This window comes from Schistocerca cancellata, chromosome 1 (genome assembly GCF_023864275.1).
Source record: "Schistocerca cancellata isolate TAMUIC-IGC-003103 chromosome 1, iqSchCanc2.1, whole genome shotgun sequence".
NCBI classification, from domain to species: domain Eukaryota; kingdom Metazoa; phylum Arthropoda; class Insecta; order Orthoptera; family Acrididae; genus Schistocerca; species Schistocerca cancellata.
Genome location: NC_064626.1, coordinates 641,262,805 through 641,285,675, shown reverse-complemented (window position 1 = coordinate 641,285,675; position 22,871 = coordinate 641,262,805). Strand labels below are relative to the sequence as shown.

At 41.9% G+C, this 22,871-nt stretch overlaps 1 protein-coding gene across 1 annotated transcript in view; it reads left to right on the top strand.

Annotated features, from left to right (window-relative positions):
• Positions 1–22,871, top strand: part of LOC126091188 (toll-like receptor 2) — an 84,424-nt gene that overhangs the window by 438 nt on the left and 61,115 nt on the right. Inside the window, exons 2-4 of the mRNA XM_049907044.1 lie at positions 6,051–6,235; positions 11,913–12,080; positions 16,701–16,931. Of these exons, the coding sequence (XP_049763001.1) occupies positions 6,167–6,235; positions 11,913–12,080; positions 16,701–16,931 (468 nt within the window). The 5' untranslated portion in view covers positions 6,051–6,166. The remainder of the gene's footprint in view (positions 1–6,050; positions 6,236–11,912; positions 12,081–16,700; positions 16,932–22,871) is intronic.

The following is a 22,871-nucleotide window of genomic DNA, read 5'->3' as shown; positions in this document are numbered from 1 at the left end:
TTAATTTAAAGTATTTCTCATATAATATTTCTGATGTAGACAAGACGGGATGCTGATGCGATTATTAGATCCGAAGATGATACAGAGAGATAGGAACTAAGGTCTACATCTAAGTCTACATCCATACTCCGCAAGCCACCATACGGTGCGTGGCGGAGTGTACCTTGAGTACCTCTATCGGTTCTCCCTTCTATTCCAGACACGTATTGTTCGTGGAAAGAAAGATTGTCGGTATGCCTCTATGTGGGCTCTAATCTCTCTGATTTTATCCTCATGGTCTCTTCGCGAGATATACGTAGGAGGGAGCAATATACTGCTTGACTCCTCGGTGAAGGTATGTTCTCGAAACTTCAACAAAAGCCCATACCGAGGTACTGAGCGTCTCTCCTGCAGAGTCTTCCACTGGAGTTTATCTGTCATCTCCGTAACGCTTTCGCGATTACTAAATGATCCTATAATGAAGCGCGCTGCTCTCCGTTGGATCTTCTCTATCTCTTTTATCAACCCTATCTGGTACGGATTCCACACTGCTGAGCAGTATTCAAGCAGTGGGCGAACGAGCGTACTGTAACCTACTTCCTTTGTTTCCGGATTGCATTTCCTTAGGATTCTTCCAATGAATCTCAGTCTGGCATCTGCTTTAACGACGATCAACTTTATATGATCATTTCATTTTAAATCACTCCTAATGCGTACTCACAGATAATTTATGAAATTTACTGCTTCCAGTTGCTGACCTGCTATATTGTAGCTAAATGATAAGGGATCTTTCTTTCTGTGTATTCGCAGCACGTTACACTTTTCTACATTGAGATTCAATTGCCATTCGCTGCACCATAGGTCAATTCGTTGCAGCTCCTCCTGCATTTCGGTACAATTTTCCATTGTTACAACCTCTCGATATACCACAGCATCATCCGCAAAAAGCCTCAGAGAACTTCCGATGTCATCCACAAGGTCATTTATGTATATTGTGAATAGCAACGGTCCTACGACAGTCCCCTGCGGCACACCTGAAATCACTCTTACTTCGGAAGACTTCTCTCCATTGAGATTGACATGCTGCGTTCTGTTATCTAGGAACTCTTCAATCCAATTACACAATTGGTCTGATAGTCCATATGCTCTTACTTTGTTCATTAAACGACTGTGGGGAACTGTATCGAACGCTTTGCGGAAGTCAAGAAACACGGCGTCTACCTGTGAACCCGTGTCTATGGCCCTATGAATCTCGTGGACGAATAACGCGAGCTGGGTTTCACACGATCGTCCTTTTTGAAACCCATGCTGATTCCTACTGAATAGATTTCTAGTCTCCTGAAAAGTCATTATACTCGAACATAATACGTGTTCCAAAATTCTACAACTGATCGACGTTAGAGGTATAAGTCTATAGTCCTGCACATCTGTTCGATGTCCCGTCTTGAAAACGGAGATGACCTGTGCCCATCTCCATTCCTTTGGAACGCTACGCTCTTCTAGAGACCTACGGTACACCGCGGCAAGAAGGGGGGCAAGTTCCTTCGCGTACTCTGTGTAAAATGGAACTGGTATCCCATCAGGTCCAGCGGCCTTTCCTCTTTTGAGCGGTTTTAATTGTTTCTCTACCCCTCTGTCGTCTATTTCGATATCTACGATTTTGACATCTGTGTGACAATCTAGAGAAGGAACTACAGTGCAGTCTTCCTCTGTGAAACAGCAGGTATTAAAAAAATGTGCAGCTGAAACTGAAAAATAAATGATATACTAGAATTGTTTTAAATATCAGCACAGTTGCTATTCTCTCGCGACGAATATGACGGTTGTAATGAGACTGAGGTATTACTTTCAAGCTTTAAATTTTCTGTACCACATTCTAGTGGTACGTAATGGCGCAGCAGTCATCAAGGAACTGCTCTCTGGTGTTCACACCTCACGGAACTGTTTCCTTGATGCTCTAGAAAAGACACGATAGCTACTCTACACACTCGTTCACCTAAAGAAACACTACCGGCACCCACATCAATCAAGTCCTCGACTTGAATCGGTATGCACAAAACCAATTACACCTATCCACATTATTTCACTGAGACATATTGTCCCTTAAATTAAAAACAGTTCGCACCCAAGAGTTCTGACTAAGATTTTCTCGAGGTTTCCTTTGGTTGTAAGGCAAATGTTCTGCCTGGAAATTCATTCACACATATTCTCATTTGGGACTCCGTCTGCCCCACTACCACATCCTTTGATATTTGGCTGAAAGGTGGTTGACTGTCTTGAGTCATTACTCTGCCTTACGGGGCATGGAATAAAAGGTACTGTATGAGAAACACGCACGCTTTGTCTCACTACCAGCCTGTTCGGATATCTGGCTAAAAACGTAGAAGTGCTACAGCAGCCTGCCCTGCTCTCACTAGATCGGAAAGAAAGATATGCACACAAAGTTTGATTTGTGAATAGGACAATGGGCAACATTTTGAAGAACTGGTTTTGCGTATTCGGAATTCCTCGGTTTCGATTAAGTTCTGGGAATGCAGGAGCTAGTAGTACGCTTCCATACATTTCTAATTGGGAATTCCTCTATACTAATACCACATTGCCTAGAAAATGGTTAGACAGAGCCGCTTCGGAATAATGGGGTGGGTCTCATTCCACTCTTTAGAATAAAGGAAAAGCAAAGTTTTGTCACAGCTAAGCCACTGAATTTACCCTGTGCACTCGTAGACATTTCAGATACAGAAGGTTTTCAGTTTTCTTCTGGAACATATTGACTCAGAATTAAATTAGAAATAGTTACTGTCTACTAAAACTGTTTTCTGGGAGATAATCCTTGGTTATAAGGCAAAAAGCAGAACTGGAAACCCCTCTCAAAAAAATCCCTCAGCACCAGTTCCAATTCGCTTTGTATTTGGCTGGTCTACAAAGGATAATTACTTGAACAGTCCTTCGCTCTACCTAGCAAATGAAAAATATATTTAACAAACTCTCTCTCTCTCTCTCTCTCTCTCTCTCTCTCTCTCTCTCACACACACACACACACACACACACACACACACACACACAAACAAACACGCACACAAATGTAGTTACTGAGGAAGAACTGCGATTACCAGCAACAAAGGCTGTGGAGTGGAAGGGGCAAGGGGATTGTGAACGGGTAATGATAATTTAGCAGGGATACCATTTATAACAACACTACTACTGCAAAATCACTGCACTATCAAGTTAAACTGCCCTAAAATGATTACGAGAGACGTTCAATAAGGAATGCAATGCATTTTTTTCTTAAAGCAAGTTGGTTTTATTCAGGATTCCAATACGTCGTAGTATTCCCCACTCTTTTAACTACGAAACCCTACTTCTCATCTAAATGCGACGACCTCACGCCACCTTACTGGGAGGGCCTCTAGACTCGCATGGTACAACTTTACTTGTCGACGACGGAACCAACGTCTTGCTGCATCAGTAACCTCTCGGTCATCCAAGTACTGCTTCCAGCGGAGTGCTTCCTTCATTGGACCAAAGAGAAGTCACCGTTTTATCACCTGTTTTCCTTGTTTGTTTCTGTTCTCATTATGATTTTTAACTTTCCTGTAGGCTGTAGAGCAGCATATTATGCTACTGCCAGCCCCCCCGCCCCCATCTGGTGGGGGAATTGAAGTACAAGAAAGAAAAAAAAACAGAGAATAATCAAATAGTTAACACTAAATACTCAGTCAGAGAATAATCAGCAAGGTAATACTATATCACTAATTTAAGAGCGACAACATAATGCTCCTGTTAAAACTGATATTGTACAAAATAGATGAAACACAATCCACTAGAGACACCGTAATACTGGCTGAAGCCAAAATATTATGCTAATTGAAAACCTCCCTTACATACACATACGTGGTTCCACAACATGAGTAACATCGGATCAAAAGATTATGAGAAACTCTAAACATAACTAAATCTCAATCCTGGAAGGTACCGTGATACGATATTAAAAAACTAAGAATGCGAGAACAATGTTTCATCAGTGCAAACAGGAATCTGCCTGAAGGGCTTCCCACAAAGAGTAACAATGAGACTTTAAAAGGTAGGAGGGGCCCCTATCGTAACGATATTGTCTTTGCAAATCGGCTGTAGTACGTAGTGAACAATGAGCAACACCGTTTCAAAATACAACAAGCACACAACTAAATCCGTCTGTTGTGTTAAGCCATTCGCCGTGTTAAACCATGAAATGCATAAGAAGTTTCGAAGATGGCTAACTTCCCACTGAAAAGTTTGACAGTTTCCTTAGGCAATCCTGTGTGCCGGACACACTGTACTAATCACAGCCACGTCTATGCACTGCAGGCACGGTCTGCCCGGGAACCAGCAGAACACCGTCCGGCCCGCTCTCCAGGTGTTCGTACCGCCCCCTCTAAGTTGACAAACGCAGCTACCAACGAGCTTCGCCGGCGCACGTTTCCAGACTAGGCCACCCCGCTGATCCGCGACAGACTGACTTTTCGTCATTCTGGCCTCCAGCTTGTTGATTTCGGGTGACGTTTGCAGAAGCTCTGTTCTTGATACAGGCGGCCCTCTGTCCACCCAAAGCCCGCATCTCGTGGTGGTGCGGTAGCGTTCTCGCTTCCCACGCCCGGGTTCCCGGGTTCGATTCCCAGCGGGGTCAGGGATTTTCTCTGCCTCGTGATGACTGGGTGTTATGTGCTGTCCTTAGGTTAGTTAGGTTTAAGTAGTTCTAAGTTCTAGGGGACTGATGACCATAGATGTTAAGTCCCATAGTGCTCAGAGCCATTTTTTTGTCCACCCAAAAATGGTTCAAATGGCTCTGAGCACTATGGGACTTAACTTCTGAGATCATCAGTCCCCTAGAACTTAGAACTACTCAAACCTAACTAACCTAATGACGTCACACACATCCATGCCCGAGGCAGAATTCGAACCTGCGACCGTAGCGGTCGCGCGGTTCCAGACTGTAGCGCCTAGAACCGCTCGGCCACTCCGGCCGGCTCTGTCCACCCTCTTCCCACCCTCCTCCCTCTGGTCATGCGAGTGTAATGCTGCCACCTTGACGCCACCTGCTGGGTAGAGGTGGAAATAGCTCTGAGCCGTGTAATCACGGTACAGGGTAAAGGGCAACATGGTCCCAAAAATAAAAATAGTTCCCTCGCTTCTGCAAAAGGTTTTCGATGGCTTTTCCTTTGTTGTAAGCAAATGATACAACTGCTTATCCTCTCCCGTTCTGTTACACTTAGAGCTGGCCTGGTATATGGCTAAAACAAACAAGGTTCTGTACTGGAATGGATCTGCAACAGCCTGCTCTTCAAGCTGAGAACAGAAAGTTAAAAAATGATAATATTTTACCCATTTTTTCTGCGACTCGTTGTTGATAATTTTAGTAAGTAAAAAAGGAGCATGTTTAAATTAATACAGCTCCACCTTAAGTTTTGGGGGACTTACCTTGGCTGTAGTTCAGATTTCATCATTGGAAATCTTCTCTCAAATATTTCCAATTGTGATCATCTCTGTCCCGCTACCAGCTCGCCTGGTATCTGGCTGGGAAGTCTCTGACTCTACAATGGGTCATTACCCCTAGAAACCCGTTCTCTATGTTAGGTTCTGAGAATAGAAAGCAAATAAAAAGCACTAAAATATTACACTACGAATGAAATACTAACGTAATACATCACGTCATGTTATCAACACAGAGCATAGCAATAAAATATACGTCTGAAAATGAATTAGACATGAACTAATACTGGAAAGTAAAAGAAGCTTGTGAGGCCGTATACGTATAACATTTTATAAATCTTACAAGACAATCGCTCACTTAAATCGTTTCTCTTGTAATGAGGATAAATTTAAATAATGCATTAAATATGACAAAGAATAACGTCATTCATCTAATGTTATAGAAATCGTTGTGGAAGACTGCAACTACAGTGTCACTTTCGAAGATTAATGTTGGGGTTACAGAAGCCACCGAAGGGGAACATTTGTCTAGAATGAGAGATGTTGTGTTTTGTTTTATTAGGAGATTTTAGTAACACAGAACATGGTGCTTCATTGGACCACAGCTGCGTTCGAGGGCGTACCCTGGTTGCTGAAGCTGGACCTCTCCGGCAACGAGTTGGAGGAACTGCCACAGCTGTTGCCTGCAAGACTAAAGAACCTCAATGTCTCCCGCAATAGGATGTTTTCTCTCAACGCCAGACTACCTCAGTCACTCATCACCCTCAACGTTTCCTTCAACAATCTAGAGGCAAGTACACTCCTTGCCTGACATACTCGCTGTATAAGAACGCTTTGTAAACACACACTTGTGTCAGCATTCATGCATAAGTCGCATAACATCGTAATGATAAACACTACTTTTAAATCATTCTGATCATATATTAAAAACATATTAAACATAACAAAACATAATTAAAATATTGATGCTGGCCAGCCTCGTTCGCTCTGAATTGGGAGTTCAACCTGTAAACAAATCAGAATACGTACTTCTGAGAGAATTATGAATTTCATTTAACAACTATGCACTCTATGATTTTATAACTATTTTAAAAATGGAACATTTATCATGCGAAGTTGAAAATATAAAATTACATCGCTTTCTTGAAGACGACTTGCCCCACTAACTGCACTACCGTTTGTGTAAATTGCAACATCAAGAAGAAAACGCATGAATTCAATTAATTTAATACCACAGGTTAGGTACATGACAAGTAACAAATGATTACCTTTTCAAATCTGTACATGTCCTTTGAGCCCTACTATTCAACATGTCGTGTGGCCAGCATGCTCTGCAATTACAGCTGTCATACGGCGTGGCATTGAATCAATAAAGTTCTGAATACGTTCCTGAGGGATTTCCCTCCGCGCAGTTTGTATCCGAGCCCACAAGTCCGTAACACCAGTTACTGGAGGACCATGACGCACCAGGTGTCGACCAACCATATTCCAGACATGTTCGATGGGCGACATGTCTGGCGAACGTGCAGGCCAGGGAAGCAATGGTACCCGTCGTTCTTTGTACTTTCGTCGCAATATGTGGCCGGGCATTGTCCCGTTGAAATGTGCCCTGTGGAGATGCCTAAAGCAGGAGGAGTATCTCAGGCTCCACAACCTTCGTTAGGTACCGATTGCTGTTCAAAGTGCCCGCAATACGTACGAGGCGAGATCGGTTGTTGTAACGAATGGCGCCCCAAACAGTCACACCTGGTGCCCACTATGCTGCTCCACAATGCAGGCCTCCAGGTTGCACTCACCACGGTACCGCCGAACAAGTATGCCGCCGTCACTGTAGGACACGTTGAAGCGGGACTCATCCGAACAGATTACATGTTGCCACTCAGCACCCCAGTGACGGTGTTCAAGTGCCCATTGCACTTGGAGGAAGTTGTGGTTTATGGACAACGGAAACCGAAGTAAAGCATGCGTGCAACCAGTCCAACCTGCAGCAGACGGCGACAAACCGTCGATGCAGACATATTCACACCTGTTTCAGTGGTCCAGCGACGAGCCAACACTGTGAATGACGCTGTACGGTCCGTATTGACCATGCCGACAAGATGAAAGTCATCCCGTGCTCTGGTCATGTTCCGTGGTCCAGTTCCTACTTGTCGCTGCGTACGACTTTCCTCTATCCACTGCTTCCACACACGCATTGTCGTAGCAGCATGCCCTGTGCGAGCCGAAATGCCACGTATGACAACCCCGTTTCCCGGAGACTGATGGTTCTCCCCCGTTAGAACTCACCCGCATGCCGATATGACTCCCTTTGACGTCGACGAGGCATACTGGCACTCAGTGTACACCTTGTGTGACAGCTCTGCACCTACTACACTAGGCGCAACACCGATCCTGGCTCTGCTCGGCCTACGTGTACCCCATCTCGCTGCAAAACGTATCACGTATTGCTTGCACACCCGTCGCCACTTCAACCAAGTGTGGCGCTGTTCGGGTAATTCCTTCTCGGTGCTGCACCTTTCACAAACGGCAGTGTAGTTAGTTAGTCAGTTACGTGTTCCATTGATCAATCTCGCCGGGACTGCTGTGATGTGGAACGTGTCAAGTGTATAAGAAGTTCACACATTAACCGAGATTCTTTTCTTTAAAAAAAAGCATAGAATTTTTATTACCTTCTCCATTCCCTTAAATGGCACAAAATGCATATACAGGGCGTTTCATAATGAATGTACGGGTTCTAAGGCTTTTAGCATTTACTACATTCAACTTACAGTTATAAATAATACATCAAATGAAAGTGCAGCTAAAACAGTTTTTCTTACAAGCGTTCACTTAGGTGAAATGTCAAGTCATCACCGAAGACGACACGATCCAGAATATCTTCATCGTCATGCAGCAACGTTTCGTTTGCAAAATTGACACATAAACCGTACGCGGTGGTCTTTTTACAGCTTGTAACAACTGCAGACGATAAGGATGTAGTTGTAAGCGTCTCCTTAAACGTCTCCACAATCACTGGAAATGCTAAATCACGACTAGCCATCCGAACTGATTTCTTGCTGCTACGCGTGAAAGTCTCTCGCTCGTTCGACACGTCCTTCAGTCACTCTTGGTCGTTTCAGTCTCTTCCCTTTGCGTACAGGTATATAAACAAAACTGTTTGAGTTGCTCTTTTATTTGATGTATTATTTATATTTGTAAGGTGAACGTAATGAATGCTACAAAGCCTTAAAACCCGTATATTCATTTTGAAACACACTGTGCTATACCTACAGATTTGTTATTCTTTTCCAAGAATTCATATATGATATAGAAGGAGTTGTCAAGCAGATACGATTTCAGTTTATTTTTGAAACTATTACTGCTGCCTGTCAGACATTTTATTTCGTCTGGTAATTTATCGAAAAGTTTTACAGTAGCATATTTTAACCTTTCTGTGCCAAAGATAGGTTAAGCAGAGAATAGTGAAAGTAACTTCTGTAATTGCTAAAGTTTCATGATAGCAAAATAACCTTGTGCAGAATAAAACCTAGTGCAACTGCATTATTAAAAAGATATCAACAAAGACATGAACAAGATGCCACCATCTAAATATTAACGCAAGAAATTTCTCATTAAGAGTTCACTATACCTGGTGACTACTAACACAATGAAGAATCTTTGCCTGACTGTACATAAAAATACATATGAACTGAAGTCCCCCTTCATGTTTCTGTCTGTGTGTTCGGACTAATCTCAGGAACAACTGTAGGGATTTTGATGCTGTTTTCACTAGACTCATTTACAAGGAAGGTTTGTGTATATTATCGACAAATATTTACTGCAAACTAGATGAAACATGATGGATTAAAGTTTCCCACCACTGTGAAAAAGACACCACTGCCGTCAAGTAGTTTTACAGAGAGTAAACTACGACATTGACCCCTTACTCAGTTTGCATTTATCGCCAATCTCTCGGCCAGAGCAGTCCCAAGCGATTGGAAAAAAGCGCAGGTGACTCCTGAGCATAAGGAGGATAAAACAGCGGACCCGCAGAAATACGGACCACTGTCCTTAAATCAGGTTTGCTGCTGAATACTCGGACATGTTCTGATATCGAGCAGGATCAATTCTCTTGAGACAGAGAAGCTTCTGTCCTCGAAATCAGCACGAATTTCCAAAGCATAGATTGTTCGAAACTCAGCTTGCCTCTTTCTCACGTGATATGCTGCTGATAATGGATGAAGAGCAACAGGCACCAAACATATTTCTGGTTCTTCCGAAAAGCGTTCGTCACGGTACCTTACTGCAGAGTGTTAACGAAGGTCCGAACATACCGAATAGTTTTCCAGGTATGTGAGCGGCTCGAATCCACCCAGTACATTGGCCTGGATGGCGGTCTGTGCATTAGTGGCAAAGGTATCTTCAGTCCTGCCCCACGAGAGTGTGATAGGACCGCTTTTAAACTTTGTATCATGTAAATCATCTGAGGATAGGGTGACCAGTAAGCTGAGACGGTTTGCTGATGACGCTTCAGTATCCGGGAAAGTAACGTCGTTGAGTGACTACGGTGGGTTAAGGATGACTAAGACAGAATTTGTATTTGGTGCGCTGGATGGGCAGGATGCTCTAAACGCAGACGTTAATGAAGAGGAGTAGGAAAAACAATCCTGTATCGCCCAAGTACAGTTTTGTACCGCTTGACACATTTACTTCAATTAAATATCCAGGCATAAGGTTGAAAAGCGATAGGAAATGGACTTAAGGACAGTGTTAGGGAAGGCGAATGGTTTATTGGGGGGAATTCTGGGAAAGTGTAGCCCATTTACGGGTACAATCAACATGCGAGAGTTGCTTTGTACCAATGCTGCGCACCAGAAAGTGCTTTGTCTCAATGTTATGTGGTGAAGGACGCTTCGTACCGATGCTTGCGTGGCAGTGTGTGTTCCGTACCTTCGTTGCGTGGATGACGGTGCTTCGTACTGATGTTCGCGTGGCGGAGTGTGCTTCGTACCAATGATGCATGAAAAAAATGGTGCTTAGTTCTGTTTTACATGACGGAGGGTAATTCGTACCAGTGTTATACAGTGGGGGAGCACTATACCAATATCATATGGTGACGGATGATTCGTAGGGATGTTTTGCTGCAGAGGGTGCTTCGTACCAATGCTGAGTGGCAGACGTGTTCTGTTTTAGTGTTGGATCACAGAGGGTGCTTTGTACAAATGTTGAATGGCAGAAGGTGTTTAGTACTGTTTTTGTATAGTCGAGCATATTTAACACCAATGTTTGATGACAGAGGGTGCCTTCTACGATGCTGCATTTCAATAGATACTTTTTAGCGATGTTACTTTCAAATATGTGTAGGTAAAGGACACACAGAAAATGTAGCTTGTGCCAGGCGGAGCTCGAATCGGCTGGTCGGCACGTACGAGATGTCCCTCTCAAAATAAATTACATATTGAACAGATAACATTCACAGGTAGTTCGTTTCAGTTACCCTTACGTAAAATTATACATTTTCATCACTTCATTTACAATACGAAAGTAATAACGTATCCATTACATTAAGGGGGTAGGACGTTAAACGAGCCGTCTTGGAGCAGGAGAGACATCACAGGACTTTTTAATTCCCACTGTCTATATTTTTACGTATAAATTCATAACAATTTTTCAGCATGACCAGGAAGGATTCAGGATTCACACTCATAGCAGTGGAAGGTCAAAAATATAACAAAATTAATTTTGTTTTACATGTGAAAGTTCATCATTTTTTCACTTACTATTGGCTGCATTCTTCGATGAATTTTGCACAGCATACAAACCATACTTACAGGTGTATGAAACTCTATAAATTATTTAATTTATGAAAAAATGAAGGTGCTGTAACATTTTAAACTTCATGTTTAGAAAAAACTAAAGTTTTATAGTTAATTATCTCAATTTTTACCACAGTTTTCAATTGATTTGGATAATTCTAGAGTTTCATACACCTTTAAGTATGGTTTGTATGCTGTGCCCTTACTTATGAAGAAAAGTGTACCTATAGCAACAAATGCAGCCAATGGTAAGTGAAAAAAGATCAAATTTCAAATGTAAAAAAAAAAATTTCTTATATTTTTGAACTTCTACTGCTATGAGTGTAAATCCTGAATACTTTCTGCTCATTTTGACAAAGTTTTATGAATTTATTCGTAAAAGTATAGACAGCGGGAATTAAAATGTCCTCTGGTGCCTCTCCTGCTCGAAATCGTCCCGTTTGACGTCCTACCCCCCTTAATGAAAATATCAGGGTTGCCTTCCATAGGTTCTTTCAGTTCATCAGAAAACTGGCAGCTCTACTGTTCTTGAATGTTTGTCATTATAGATTCCATGGTTCCTTTTCATTCCCTAAATCCAAATTGGTCTTCTGAAAATGTTGGTTTATTTTAGCTTTTAGTCTCGTCTGCAACTGAGCTACCCGATGGTGAGGTGACATGGCGTCGTTGCAGACGCTGCCGGAGCCGCTACCTGGCGGCCTGCAGCAGCTGGATGCGTCGAATAATAGGCTGAGGAGGCTACCCCAGAGGCTACCAGCAGGACTGCGGCTGCTCGCCGCCTCCCACAACCTGCTGCTGGAGCTGCCCCAGCACCTGCCTCCAGCGCTACAAGTACTGCAGGTAATGCGGTTAAGAAGGACGCGTTCGCTGTGGCGGTAGGTAAGTGGGACGCCCAGCTGATCTAATGACTGTTATCAGAAGTTATTAAAAGATTAAAAAAGTAAATTGATTTAGCGTAAAATCTTGAAACTTAAAACACTTGAGGCCTTTTACATTTTATTATTTATTTTTTGGTTTTTGGCTGCTTTGATGCGACCCACCACGATTTCCTATCCTGTGCCAACCTTTTTATCTCAGACTAGCACTTGTAACCTACGTGTTCAATTATTTGCTGGATGTATTCCAATCTCAGTCTTCCTCTACAGTTTTTATCCCTCTGCAGATCCCTCTAGTACCATGGAAGTCTTTCCCTGATGTCCTAACAGATGTCCTGTCGTCGTGTCCCTTCTCCTTGTCAGCGTTTCCCTCACATTCTTCCCCTCTCCGATTCGGCGCAGAACTTCCTAATTCCTCACCTTATCAGTCCATCTAATTTTCAACATTCGCCTGTAGCACCAGAGCTCAAATGCTTCGATTCTCTTCTGTTCCGGATTCCCACACTGCATGTTTCGCTATATAGGGTGCGCTCCAAACGTACGTTCTCAGAAATTTCTTCCCCAAATCAAGGCCTGTGTTTGGTAATAGTAGACTTCTCCTCGCCAGGAATGCCCTTTTTGCCAGTGCTAGTCTGTTTTTGAAGCCCTCCTTGCTCCGTGTGTCACTGGTTATAGTAGAATTCCTTAACTTCATCTACTTCGTGACCATCAGTCCTAATGTAAAGTTTCTATCTGTTCTCATTTCTGCTACTTCTTATTACTTTCGTCTTTCTTCGATTTACTCTCATTCCATATTCTGTACTCCTACTCATTCCATTTAGCAAAGCATGAAATTCTTCTTCACTTTCACTCAGGATAGCAATGCCATAAGCGAATCGTATCATTGAGACCTTTTCACCTTGAATTTTAATTCCCCTCCAGAACCTTTCTTTTAATTCCATCATTGCTTCTTCAATGTACAGATTGAACAGTAGGAGCGAAAAGCTACATTTCTGTCTTACACCCTATTTAATCCGAGCACTTCGTTCTTGGTTGTCACTCTTATTATTCCGTCTTGGTTCTTGCACATGATGTATATTAACTGTGTGTTTCTAAAGCTTACCCATATTTTTTTTTTTAATTTAGAACATCCTGCACCATTTTGCATTTTCAAACGCTTTTCCCAGGTCGACAAATCCTATGAACGTCTCTTGATTTTTCCTAAAGCCAAACTCATCGTCGTATAACACATCCTCAGTTTTCTTCTCCATTGTCCTATATATTATCCTTGTCAGCAACTTGGATGCACGAGCTGTTAAGCTGAATGTGCAGTAATTCTCGCACTTGTCAGTTCTTGCAGTCTTCGGAATTGTGTGGATGATATTTTGCCGAAAGTTCGATGGCATGTCTCCAGACTCATACGTTCTTCACACTAACGTAAATGGTCGTTTTGTTGCTACTTCCCCCAATCATTTTAGAAATTTGATGTAATATTGTCTATCCCTTCTGCTTTATTGCCTTATCTGATCGTAAGTCCTCCAAAACTCTCTTAAATACCGATTCTATTACTGGGCCCCCTATCTCTTGTAAATCTACTCCTGTTTCTTGTTCTATCACATCAGACAAATCTTCCCCGTCATAGAGCCGTTCAATGTACTCTTTCTACCTGTTCGCTCTCTCCTCTGCATTTAACAGTGGAATTCCCGTTGCATTCTTAACGTAGCCGTCCATACTTTTAATTTCACCGAAGTTTGTTTTGATTTTGGTATATGCTGAGTCAGTCCTTACGGCAATCAATACTTATTCGATTTCTTCACATTTTTCATGCAGCCATTTCGTCTTAGCTTCCCAGCACTTCCTGTTTATTTCATTCCTCAGCGACTTGATTTCTGTATTCCTGAATTTAGCTGGACATTTTGTACTTCCTTCCTTCATCGGCCAATTGAAGTATTTATTCTGTTACCCATGGTTTCTTCGCAGTTAGCTTCTTTGTACCTATGTTTTTCTTTCCGACTTCTGTGATTGCCCTTTCTAGATATGTCCATTCCTCTTCAACTGTACTGCCTACTAAACTATTCCTTATTGCCTTATCTATAACGTTAGAGAACATTTAGCGTATCTCGGCTTTCCTTAATACTTCCGTGTTCCACTTCTTTGCATATTGATTCTTCCTGATTAATGTCTTAATCATCAGCCTTCTCTTCATCACTACTACATAGTGATCCGAGTCTGTATCAGCTCTTGGGTACGCCTTACAATCCAGTATCTGATTTCGAAATCTCTGCCTGACCATGATGGAATCTAACTGAAATCTTCACATGTCATTTGGCCTTTTCCAAGTATGTACTTCATCCTTTCACAATCTGCGACATTGTCGCGAATGAAACATTGACCTGAATATAGAATAAATTTCCTTTACTTTGCGTCTATGGTCACAAACGTTTTGTCAACAGATTACCGGTTTCGGTCTGCAATGACCATCTTCAGATCTCTCCTAATGTACTGCAGCCATGTAGTGATTTCTGGCATGGCTGCAGTACATTAGGACATTGTTTTTATAAAACAGATCTGAAGATGGTCAATGTAGACCGAGACCGGTATCTGTTGACAAAAAGTTTGTGTTCATAGTCGTAAAGTAAAGGAAATATACCTCATCCTTTTGTGATACTTGAAGAGAGTATTTGCTGATACTAGCCTTTCTCCTCTCTCATTTCTCGCCTCAAGCCCATATTCTCCTGTAACCTTTTCTTCTACTCCTTGTCCTACAACTGCATTCCAATCCTCCATGACTATTAGATTTACGTACTGTATTACCCGTTCAGTATCCTCATGTACTTTCTATACCTCTACGTCTTCAGCCTGCGACGTTGGCATGTATACCTGAACTGTCGTTGTCTGCCTATAGCCACAGAGGCTGTGGAAGTCACTCTTAAGTTATGCTGTGGTATCCACGAACGAGATCCTGTTGTGGACCCAGTGCATGTTGCTGAACTGCAGCAAAAGCGATAATAGAACAATAAAGGCCCTTACCGAATGGAGCTGACAAATGGTCAGTACACCTGAACAATCAGTTTGCTGCGAAGGTAAGGCTGGAATGCTTTCAGGGGGAATCGCCTTACTGCGTGTGTGACTTTTAGGAAGGCCAAAGATGGTATGAATGTAAACAACAAAAGTTTTAGCAAATAATTCGATTAGTGAGACGAAGAAGAGCAATGAGATAAGTCGATGCGCCCATAAACTGAAGAACACTAGTGCACACCAAGGTTCAGCATGAGCACAACCTTGAACGAGAGAAGCACTCTAGCGCCACTTAGCTGTTGTGTGTCGAAGGGGTTGCTTCCCTTCAGCGGACTAGGAATTGGTCTAGGGTTGCCTTTGTACAGGTACCTTTTTAAAGTGCTGAACAAAAGTATGCTGGTGGTACCAAGGGTGTTGGGGAACTGGGGGCCTTAGAAGGATCTTTTGCATGCATGTGTAAATGTCACCTCTCCCCTTCCGTAATCACGCCGTAGTCGTCGTTCCACCGTATACACTAGAGAAAAATTGTGGCTGTTATACGCTTCAAATGGGTCATATCGTATCAGTATGGCTGAAACTGCAGGAAGGCGTTAGAGAAGGGATGAATCGTCTTGGAAGAGTCAGCAGTGTCAAATGTTACGAAAAATCTCGTTCTGATTACTGTCGTTTTAGACCTCCTGATGTCTTTTCGTGTCGATTCTGAGCGTCGATGAGTCTGAAATATTTTCCTCGGCCATTCATAACGAAACCACGTGATTTCAACATTGGGTTTCACGATCCTGTCCTCCATCGCAGTCAAGAGATGTAGTGAGATAAAGGGGAAGGGATGACGAGCTCACCATCATGTAACTGGTCGACGATGGCGTTGAGCAAAATTGAGGTGAAATTTGGTGCCAGTTTGACATGATTACACCCCACATGAACTTTTGATTTCTGGCCTTATTTTTTCGCATGTATCGATATCGTGCTGTTGGAAGCGTCGCCAAGCCCAAGGATGGCGTCGCACAGCACCGCGCTTTTGCACAGTTAAAGAGAAGGTCGTAACCACCTTTCAGACAAATTTCAAACTTCGTCGCGAAAATGGGGCAAAATTACAGAATTTAAAAACAGTGGCCCTTTCATTCTTTTGCGCAAGTCTATTTCGAAATCTTTCGGAGCTCTCACTGGTAACTGCGTTTCGTTGTTTACTGTTCACTCCTGAGCTGTGTCCAGTTTTTGGCTAAACTGTAAAACTATTCCAACGCTCGTCGTTTCGTTCCTGTTGTTAGCATCAAGAAAACGGCAGCAGCTTCGGGGAAAGCACTTTCCATTGAGGATGTTCAGCGCAGATAATGACGGTTTCTGCGAGTGAAGTAACACAGCTAGAGCTCGGTAAGTTTTCTTGATAGCTCCATCTGGTAGATACTTCCTAATGTATCTCCAGTTAGACTGAAAAATTATAAAAAACTGTTGACCATCAGGTAAAGTGTCACATTTTGTTCTTGTTCAGTAACAGATTTTTCAAAGCACGTCTTCAGCTATCGTTTTAATTTACGTATTAACCGACGTCAGCGTTTGACACTCACCGACTTTCCCTTCGTGTGTGTAGGTGTCCCACAACAGGTTGCAGACGTTGTGCCCTCAGTTGCTGGTCCCACTGCAGACATTGAGGCTGCTGGACGCGTCGCACAACAGGCTATTTGCCGTGGAGGACCTGTGGCTGTCCCACCAGCTGGAGCTGCTCAACGTATCCCACAACCAGCTTCGGAGGCTCAATCTTTTGGGGCCGGGATGTGTGTCCTACATAGACGCGTCGTACAACGACATCCAGTCCTGGAAGGTGAGAAACTTGCCGCGCGGGGCTTATCTCACAGTAGTGACAATATCATCGCAGTTTGTTTTTCTTGGAGTGATTAGAGTTTCATTATTCTATTGGAATAATAAGTTGTAGGTAGAGTAGACAGCAGACTTCGGTTAATCAAATTGCAATATCTAATGGATATAACGCAAATATAGTAGAGACGGTACAACAGAAAATACACGTCAGACAGGCGAAAATATCCGAAAAGAGAACTTTTGCGAAGATGCTATATATGGGGACTATATCTGATAGGATAAACAAACTGTTCAAGAGTTCGGATGTTACGATTGCCTTCTCTACAAATACCATAACTAACAGTATTAGGCATAGTATATGAGATGTTGAAAACAAGATGCTTGCTAGATCAGGAATTTATAAATTGACTTGTAAAGATTGTAGCAAATTTACATGGGGCAAACAGGGAGAAGTTTTAATATCAGATTTAAAGAACATACTACTGGAACAGCACGTAATAAATCACTCTTCGGACAGCATTTAGATATGGAAAAACATGCAGAAATCAATATAAGGGAAAATCTGAAGATACTGCATGTAACCCAAAAGGACCTATGATGGATATTCTAGAGAGCCTGGAAATTTTTATACATAATAAACGGAATCCGGCAGAGATGCTGAATGAACAAATAGCCACGATAAAATTTTTTTCGAGCGATTAGAAAAATTTATTTGTTCACAATGATGCTACTTTTCCTTTTATTATTTTAATACTTTAATTCCTTTAATGGGTACTACAAACTTTTATCCTATCTTTAGATTTTTTAGGTTATCCTTGATTGTCGATATTTCCATAATCTCAAATAAATCACAACTTCACTGTGGATGAAGAGCCATGACATACCTCTACCACGGCAACGCATACGCATACGCATACGCATACGAACACACCAGCTGCTACCATGACGACGGCGTCATCGCTACACAGACTAGAGAGCGCCTGATATACGCTTTGTAACCCATGGCAACGGCGTCCTCGCCACAAGGAGTAGAGGGCTTTGTAGTCGTTCCATATTAGCCGTTTTAGTAAACTGACTCAAATGTTTTCTACATAAATATACGAATAGATATATTATAATACAAGACGACACCAGGTTTTGTGTGTCACAAATTGTTTTACTTTACATTATAGCAGATAATGCAATATACTTTTACGAATTTTACGAGTTGACTACGGAACATTTGTTATTATTTTATAATTAACACTATAATTGTAACTCTTTTTAAATGGAATAGTTCCGTTTTCTGTTATTTACTGTCACTTAAATTTATGTTAAACCAAAGTGACTAGTAATTACATATAATAAACTGTATTAAATGCCGTTGATCGCCGCTGGGGGTGTTGCCTTCTATTCACGTGATCTCAGCGCGCTATTTAAGCCCATACGAAAGGTTAGTCTCGCATAGTTTCCTGCCGTTATGTAGACAGGAGTGACACCACCAGCAGTCGACCAATGAGTAACATATTTTAAAATTACGTAATTTTAGCTGTTGTATAATGGAGCTTTTCTGACGGATATCTATAATTTCACAGTGTAAACGCGCAGAAGATGACCCCCTACGTCGGGTTGAAACCGGTTGGCGGTATAACAATAATAAATGCGATTAAGACTGTTTTTGAATAATTGATTAATCATACTAATCGCTGCTTCATCTCCACAACCATGTCCAAAAAGCAGACTTCGGTATCTGGAGGAACGCAATCAGTGTGCAAACGTATTGCTTACAAAAGAATCGTGCGATATAATGCAGAATTCTGCTCAAGTATGAACGATCCGCACAGAATAGGAATAACGGGATATTGAGTGTAAACAGAGAAGGGCAAAACAAATGGTCACAGATTTGTTTGACCTGTAGGAGAGTGTCGCAGAGAGATTGAAGAAATTGAGCTAGCAGACGAAGATAGACGCAAACTAACCCGAGAAAACCTACTTAAAAAGTTCCTAGAACAAGTTTTAAATGATGATTGCAGGGATATATTACTATCTCGTCCATATCGTTCCAGCATGGTTCGTGAGTATTAAATTTCTATCCGCGCTCCTTACCTGAAGGAAACGGGTAGACAGGTCTTATTACTGGTACAATGTGAATTGCCTTCTGCCATGCGCTTCACAGTGGTATGCATCGTGTGGATATATATATATATATATATATATATATATATATATATATATATATATATGTAGATGGAAGTAATCCCCTAGCTAGCATAGAACTGTATACTTCAATTCGGTTGCAGTCCTGTTCAGCAATAATTAAGTATAATTTATTGTTAACCTGGTTGGCGGGGCCATACATTGCTCTCGAGATTTTCTGCTGACGTCTGTTTATTTGTGTAATGATTTGCGTGCACAAGCAGTTGGCCCTGCCGAAGATTTCGCGTGACTTACGACGCCTTACTTTCGCAGAAGGACGCTAAGTGATACCACGTCGAGCTATAAGCATTTATGAGCTCCGAGATTTCAAGAGAGATTTTGCAGTGGAATATCCGTCATTGTCGACAAATGGTGGACTGTGAAACGATAAAAGTCCTCAACAGCGATACGATCATTGAGGTGTTCGTCAGTAGACCTGCTCAGAGGAGACAGGTAACTGAAGTCAGAGTTTCTAAGCAGAGCGATCCTTTCTGGTGTCTCCGTTACTATCGTAGGTAATGGTGGGCTAATTGGAGGCTAGCTGGCAGACACCCAAGAGGCAGTCATTTGACCTGGCCAGAGGATTTTCAGATACAAACATATATTTATTTTTCAGTCATCTGACTGGCTCAGTGCGATCCACGACACATTCGTCTCTTGCGATAAACTGTTAACCTCAGAGTAGCATTTGAACAGTAAATTCTCAATTATTTGTTGGATGTATTCCACTCTCAATCTTCCACGCCAGTTTTTGCAACCTACAGCTCTCTCTCATGACCATGGAAGTTATTTTCTTATATCTTCTTGTCAATGTTTTTGAAAGACGTACGTAGGAGAAAGCAAATTACTGGCTGACTCTGTCTAGAAAGTACGCTCTCTGGACTTTAACAGAAACACTTCTCATGCACTGGCGGCCAATGGATTTAGCTGAGCTCTCTGTGACACTTTTGTGGTAGCTAAATGAACATGTAACGAAACGTGCTGTTCTTCTTTGAAACTTTACAATTTCTTCTATCAGTCCTATCTCGTACGTATTATGTAGTGGTCAAGCCAGCGTTTTATTAGCTACTTCCTTTGCCGTTGGACTACATTTCTTGAGGTTTCTTCCAATAACTCTCAGTCTGGCATCTGTCTTTCCCACGATTAATTTTGTGTGGTCGATCCACTTCAGATCGCTCGTGTAATGATGCAATAAAGAATCGTTCTGTCTATGTACTCGCAAAACATTCTTTTTGTTTATGTTAGGGACCAATTGCATGTCTCTGCACCAAGCAACGATCCACTGCAGGTTTTCCTGTTTCGCTAAAATTTTCTAGCGTTGCGAGCTCTCTGTTCACAACAGCATCATCCGCGAAAAGCTTCATGGAACTTTCGATGTTACTGACTAAGTCATTTATTTATATTATGGAAAGCAGAGATCCTATAATACTCCTTTGGGTACGCCGTAAGTTACTTTTTCGTCTGAAGACTTGTCTCCATTCAAACTGATATGCTGTGTTCTGTCTGCTAGAAAGTCTTCAGTCCACACAGTTGTCCTCGTATTCCGTACGCTTGTATTTGAGTCATTGAGCGGAGACGCGGAACTCTATCGAACACATTCCGAAAGTCACGGAATCTACGTGGTAACCTGTATCTACTGCCTTCTGGGTCTCGTGAACGAACAGAGCGAGCTGGTTTTTACATGATCATTATTTTTGGAAACGTACAGAGGAGGTATTCAGTCTCCAGAAATGGCATAATGCGCGAATGTAAAACTTGTTCCAAAATTCTACAACAGAGCGACGTCAGAGATATAGATCTATAGTTTTATAAGTCAGTTTGACGACTTTTCTTCAAAAGTAGAATGATCTGTATTTTATTCCAATCGTTAGGCTATTCAGTGTATAATGAAATCGATATCCAATTTGGTCCAGTTGCCTTTCGTCTGTAGAGCAATTTCAGTTGTCTTTCTATCCTTTGGTCACTTATTGCGATATGTTTTATTTTGTCGTTCGTACGGCGATTCAAAGCAAGAACTACGGTGCGATCTTTCTTTTTGAAACATTTTTGTAGGAAGAGGTTTACTATTGGGTATTTTTTCGTCCTCTTTTTCAACGCCATTACGATCGCAAAGGGCCTAGGTAGACGGCTTCGACCCGTTTACTGGTTTAATATTATGACCAAAACTTATTAGGACATATTTTGAGGTCGGTAGGTTAAATTTCACGTTCAAATTCGTTGAACGCTTCACACGTAACGCTGCTTACGCTAATTTTGGTTTCTCTTAGTGTTTTCTGTCTGTGAGGTTTTGGCTACATTTAAATTTTCAGTGAAGCTCTCTTTGATTTCCTTGCAGCTTCCTAACACGGTTGACGAGCCACAATGGGTCTTTTCCATCCTTCACAAATTTGCTCGGCGTATTGTACGATGATTTTAAACTTTGTCCGTTGATGCTCATTATTTTCAGTGCAGGAGATTTTCGTGTTAAACCTGTCAGGTAATCTGAAATCCATTTCATGTCACCTCTTGATAAACGGAAAGATCTTCCTCCCTTTCTTTGTATTCCTATTTCCAGCCGTATGCAGTGATGCTATAATGACTTATGATCACTGTTCTCTGTTCCACGTCGACTGAGTCGAAAACTTCGGGTCTGTTTGTCACCAGCAGGTCTAAAATATTATCTTCGGGAGCCGGTTCTCCGATTAACTGTTGAAAGTAAAATTTCGGATACAGCATTTAGAACAATTTCACTTCATTTTCTATCCCTGCTACCCCCCCAGTCACTAGTGTGAGTCTATACCTGAAAAAATTACAACATGACAAGAGAATTTACTCGAAACATTCTCCAAGTTTCCCCTCAGATATTCCGACACGACTGCTGCTGCTGACGAAGGGGGCCTGTAAAATAATCTGATGGCCATGTTTGATGCACTTTGAAATGTTTCTACCCTCGTCGGCTCTTTGGAGAACCTCTTCATCCCTCATCTTATTAACCCGCATAACTTTCTACAACCTTCTGTAGCGCCACACCTCAAACGTTTCGGTTCTCTTCTTTTCCTGACATCCCGCAGTCCGTGACTCACTACCACACCATGCTGTGCCTCAAATGCACGGTCTCAGAAATTTAATACTCTATTTCAGGCCGATTTCTTATGTTCCGTTTGGCGGAGTGTGCCCTCTATGCTTAAGCTTATCTGCTTTTTACGACCTGCTTGCTTCGTCCTTCAGATTTATTTTGCTTACAAGGTAGCAAAATCCGTTAACTGCGTCAACTTCTTGATCCCAAATGTCGATCTGAAGTTTTTCCTATAATTTAATTTCTGCCACTCTGTATTACTTTCGTTTTTCTTCGGTTTTCTCTCAATGCATATTCTCAGCGTACTGTTCATTCCATTGAACACGTCCTTTAATTCTTCACTTTCAATATGGATAGCAACGTCATTAACGAATCTTATGACTGATATCGTTTCACCTTGAATTTTATTCTCGCTTTTGAAACTTTCTCTTATTTCCGTCACTGCTATTTCGATGTGTTGTTTGAGCAGTAGGGGCTAATGCCTGAGGCTACAGTCTTGCCTTGCACCATTTGTAATCCGATAACTTCATTATTGGTCATCAATTCTTTTGGTTCCCTCTTGGTTATTGTACAACTTGTATTTTTTCGTTATTCTGGACATCTTGCACCATTTTACACTGACGAATGCTTTTTCGGTGTCGATACATCCCTTTAACATGTCTTGATTTTTCTTAATTCTTGTTTCCGTTTTCAATAGCAACGTCAGGACCGCCA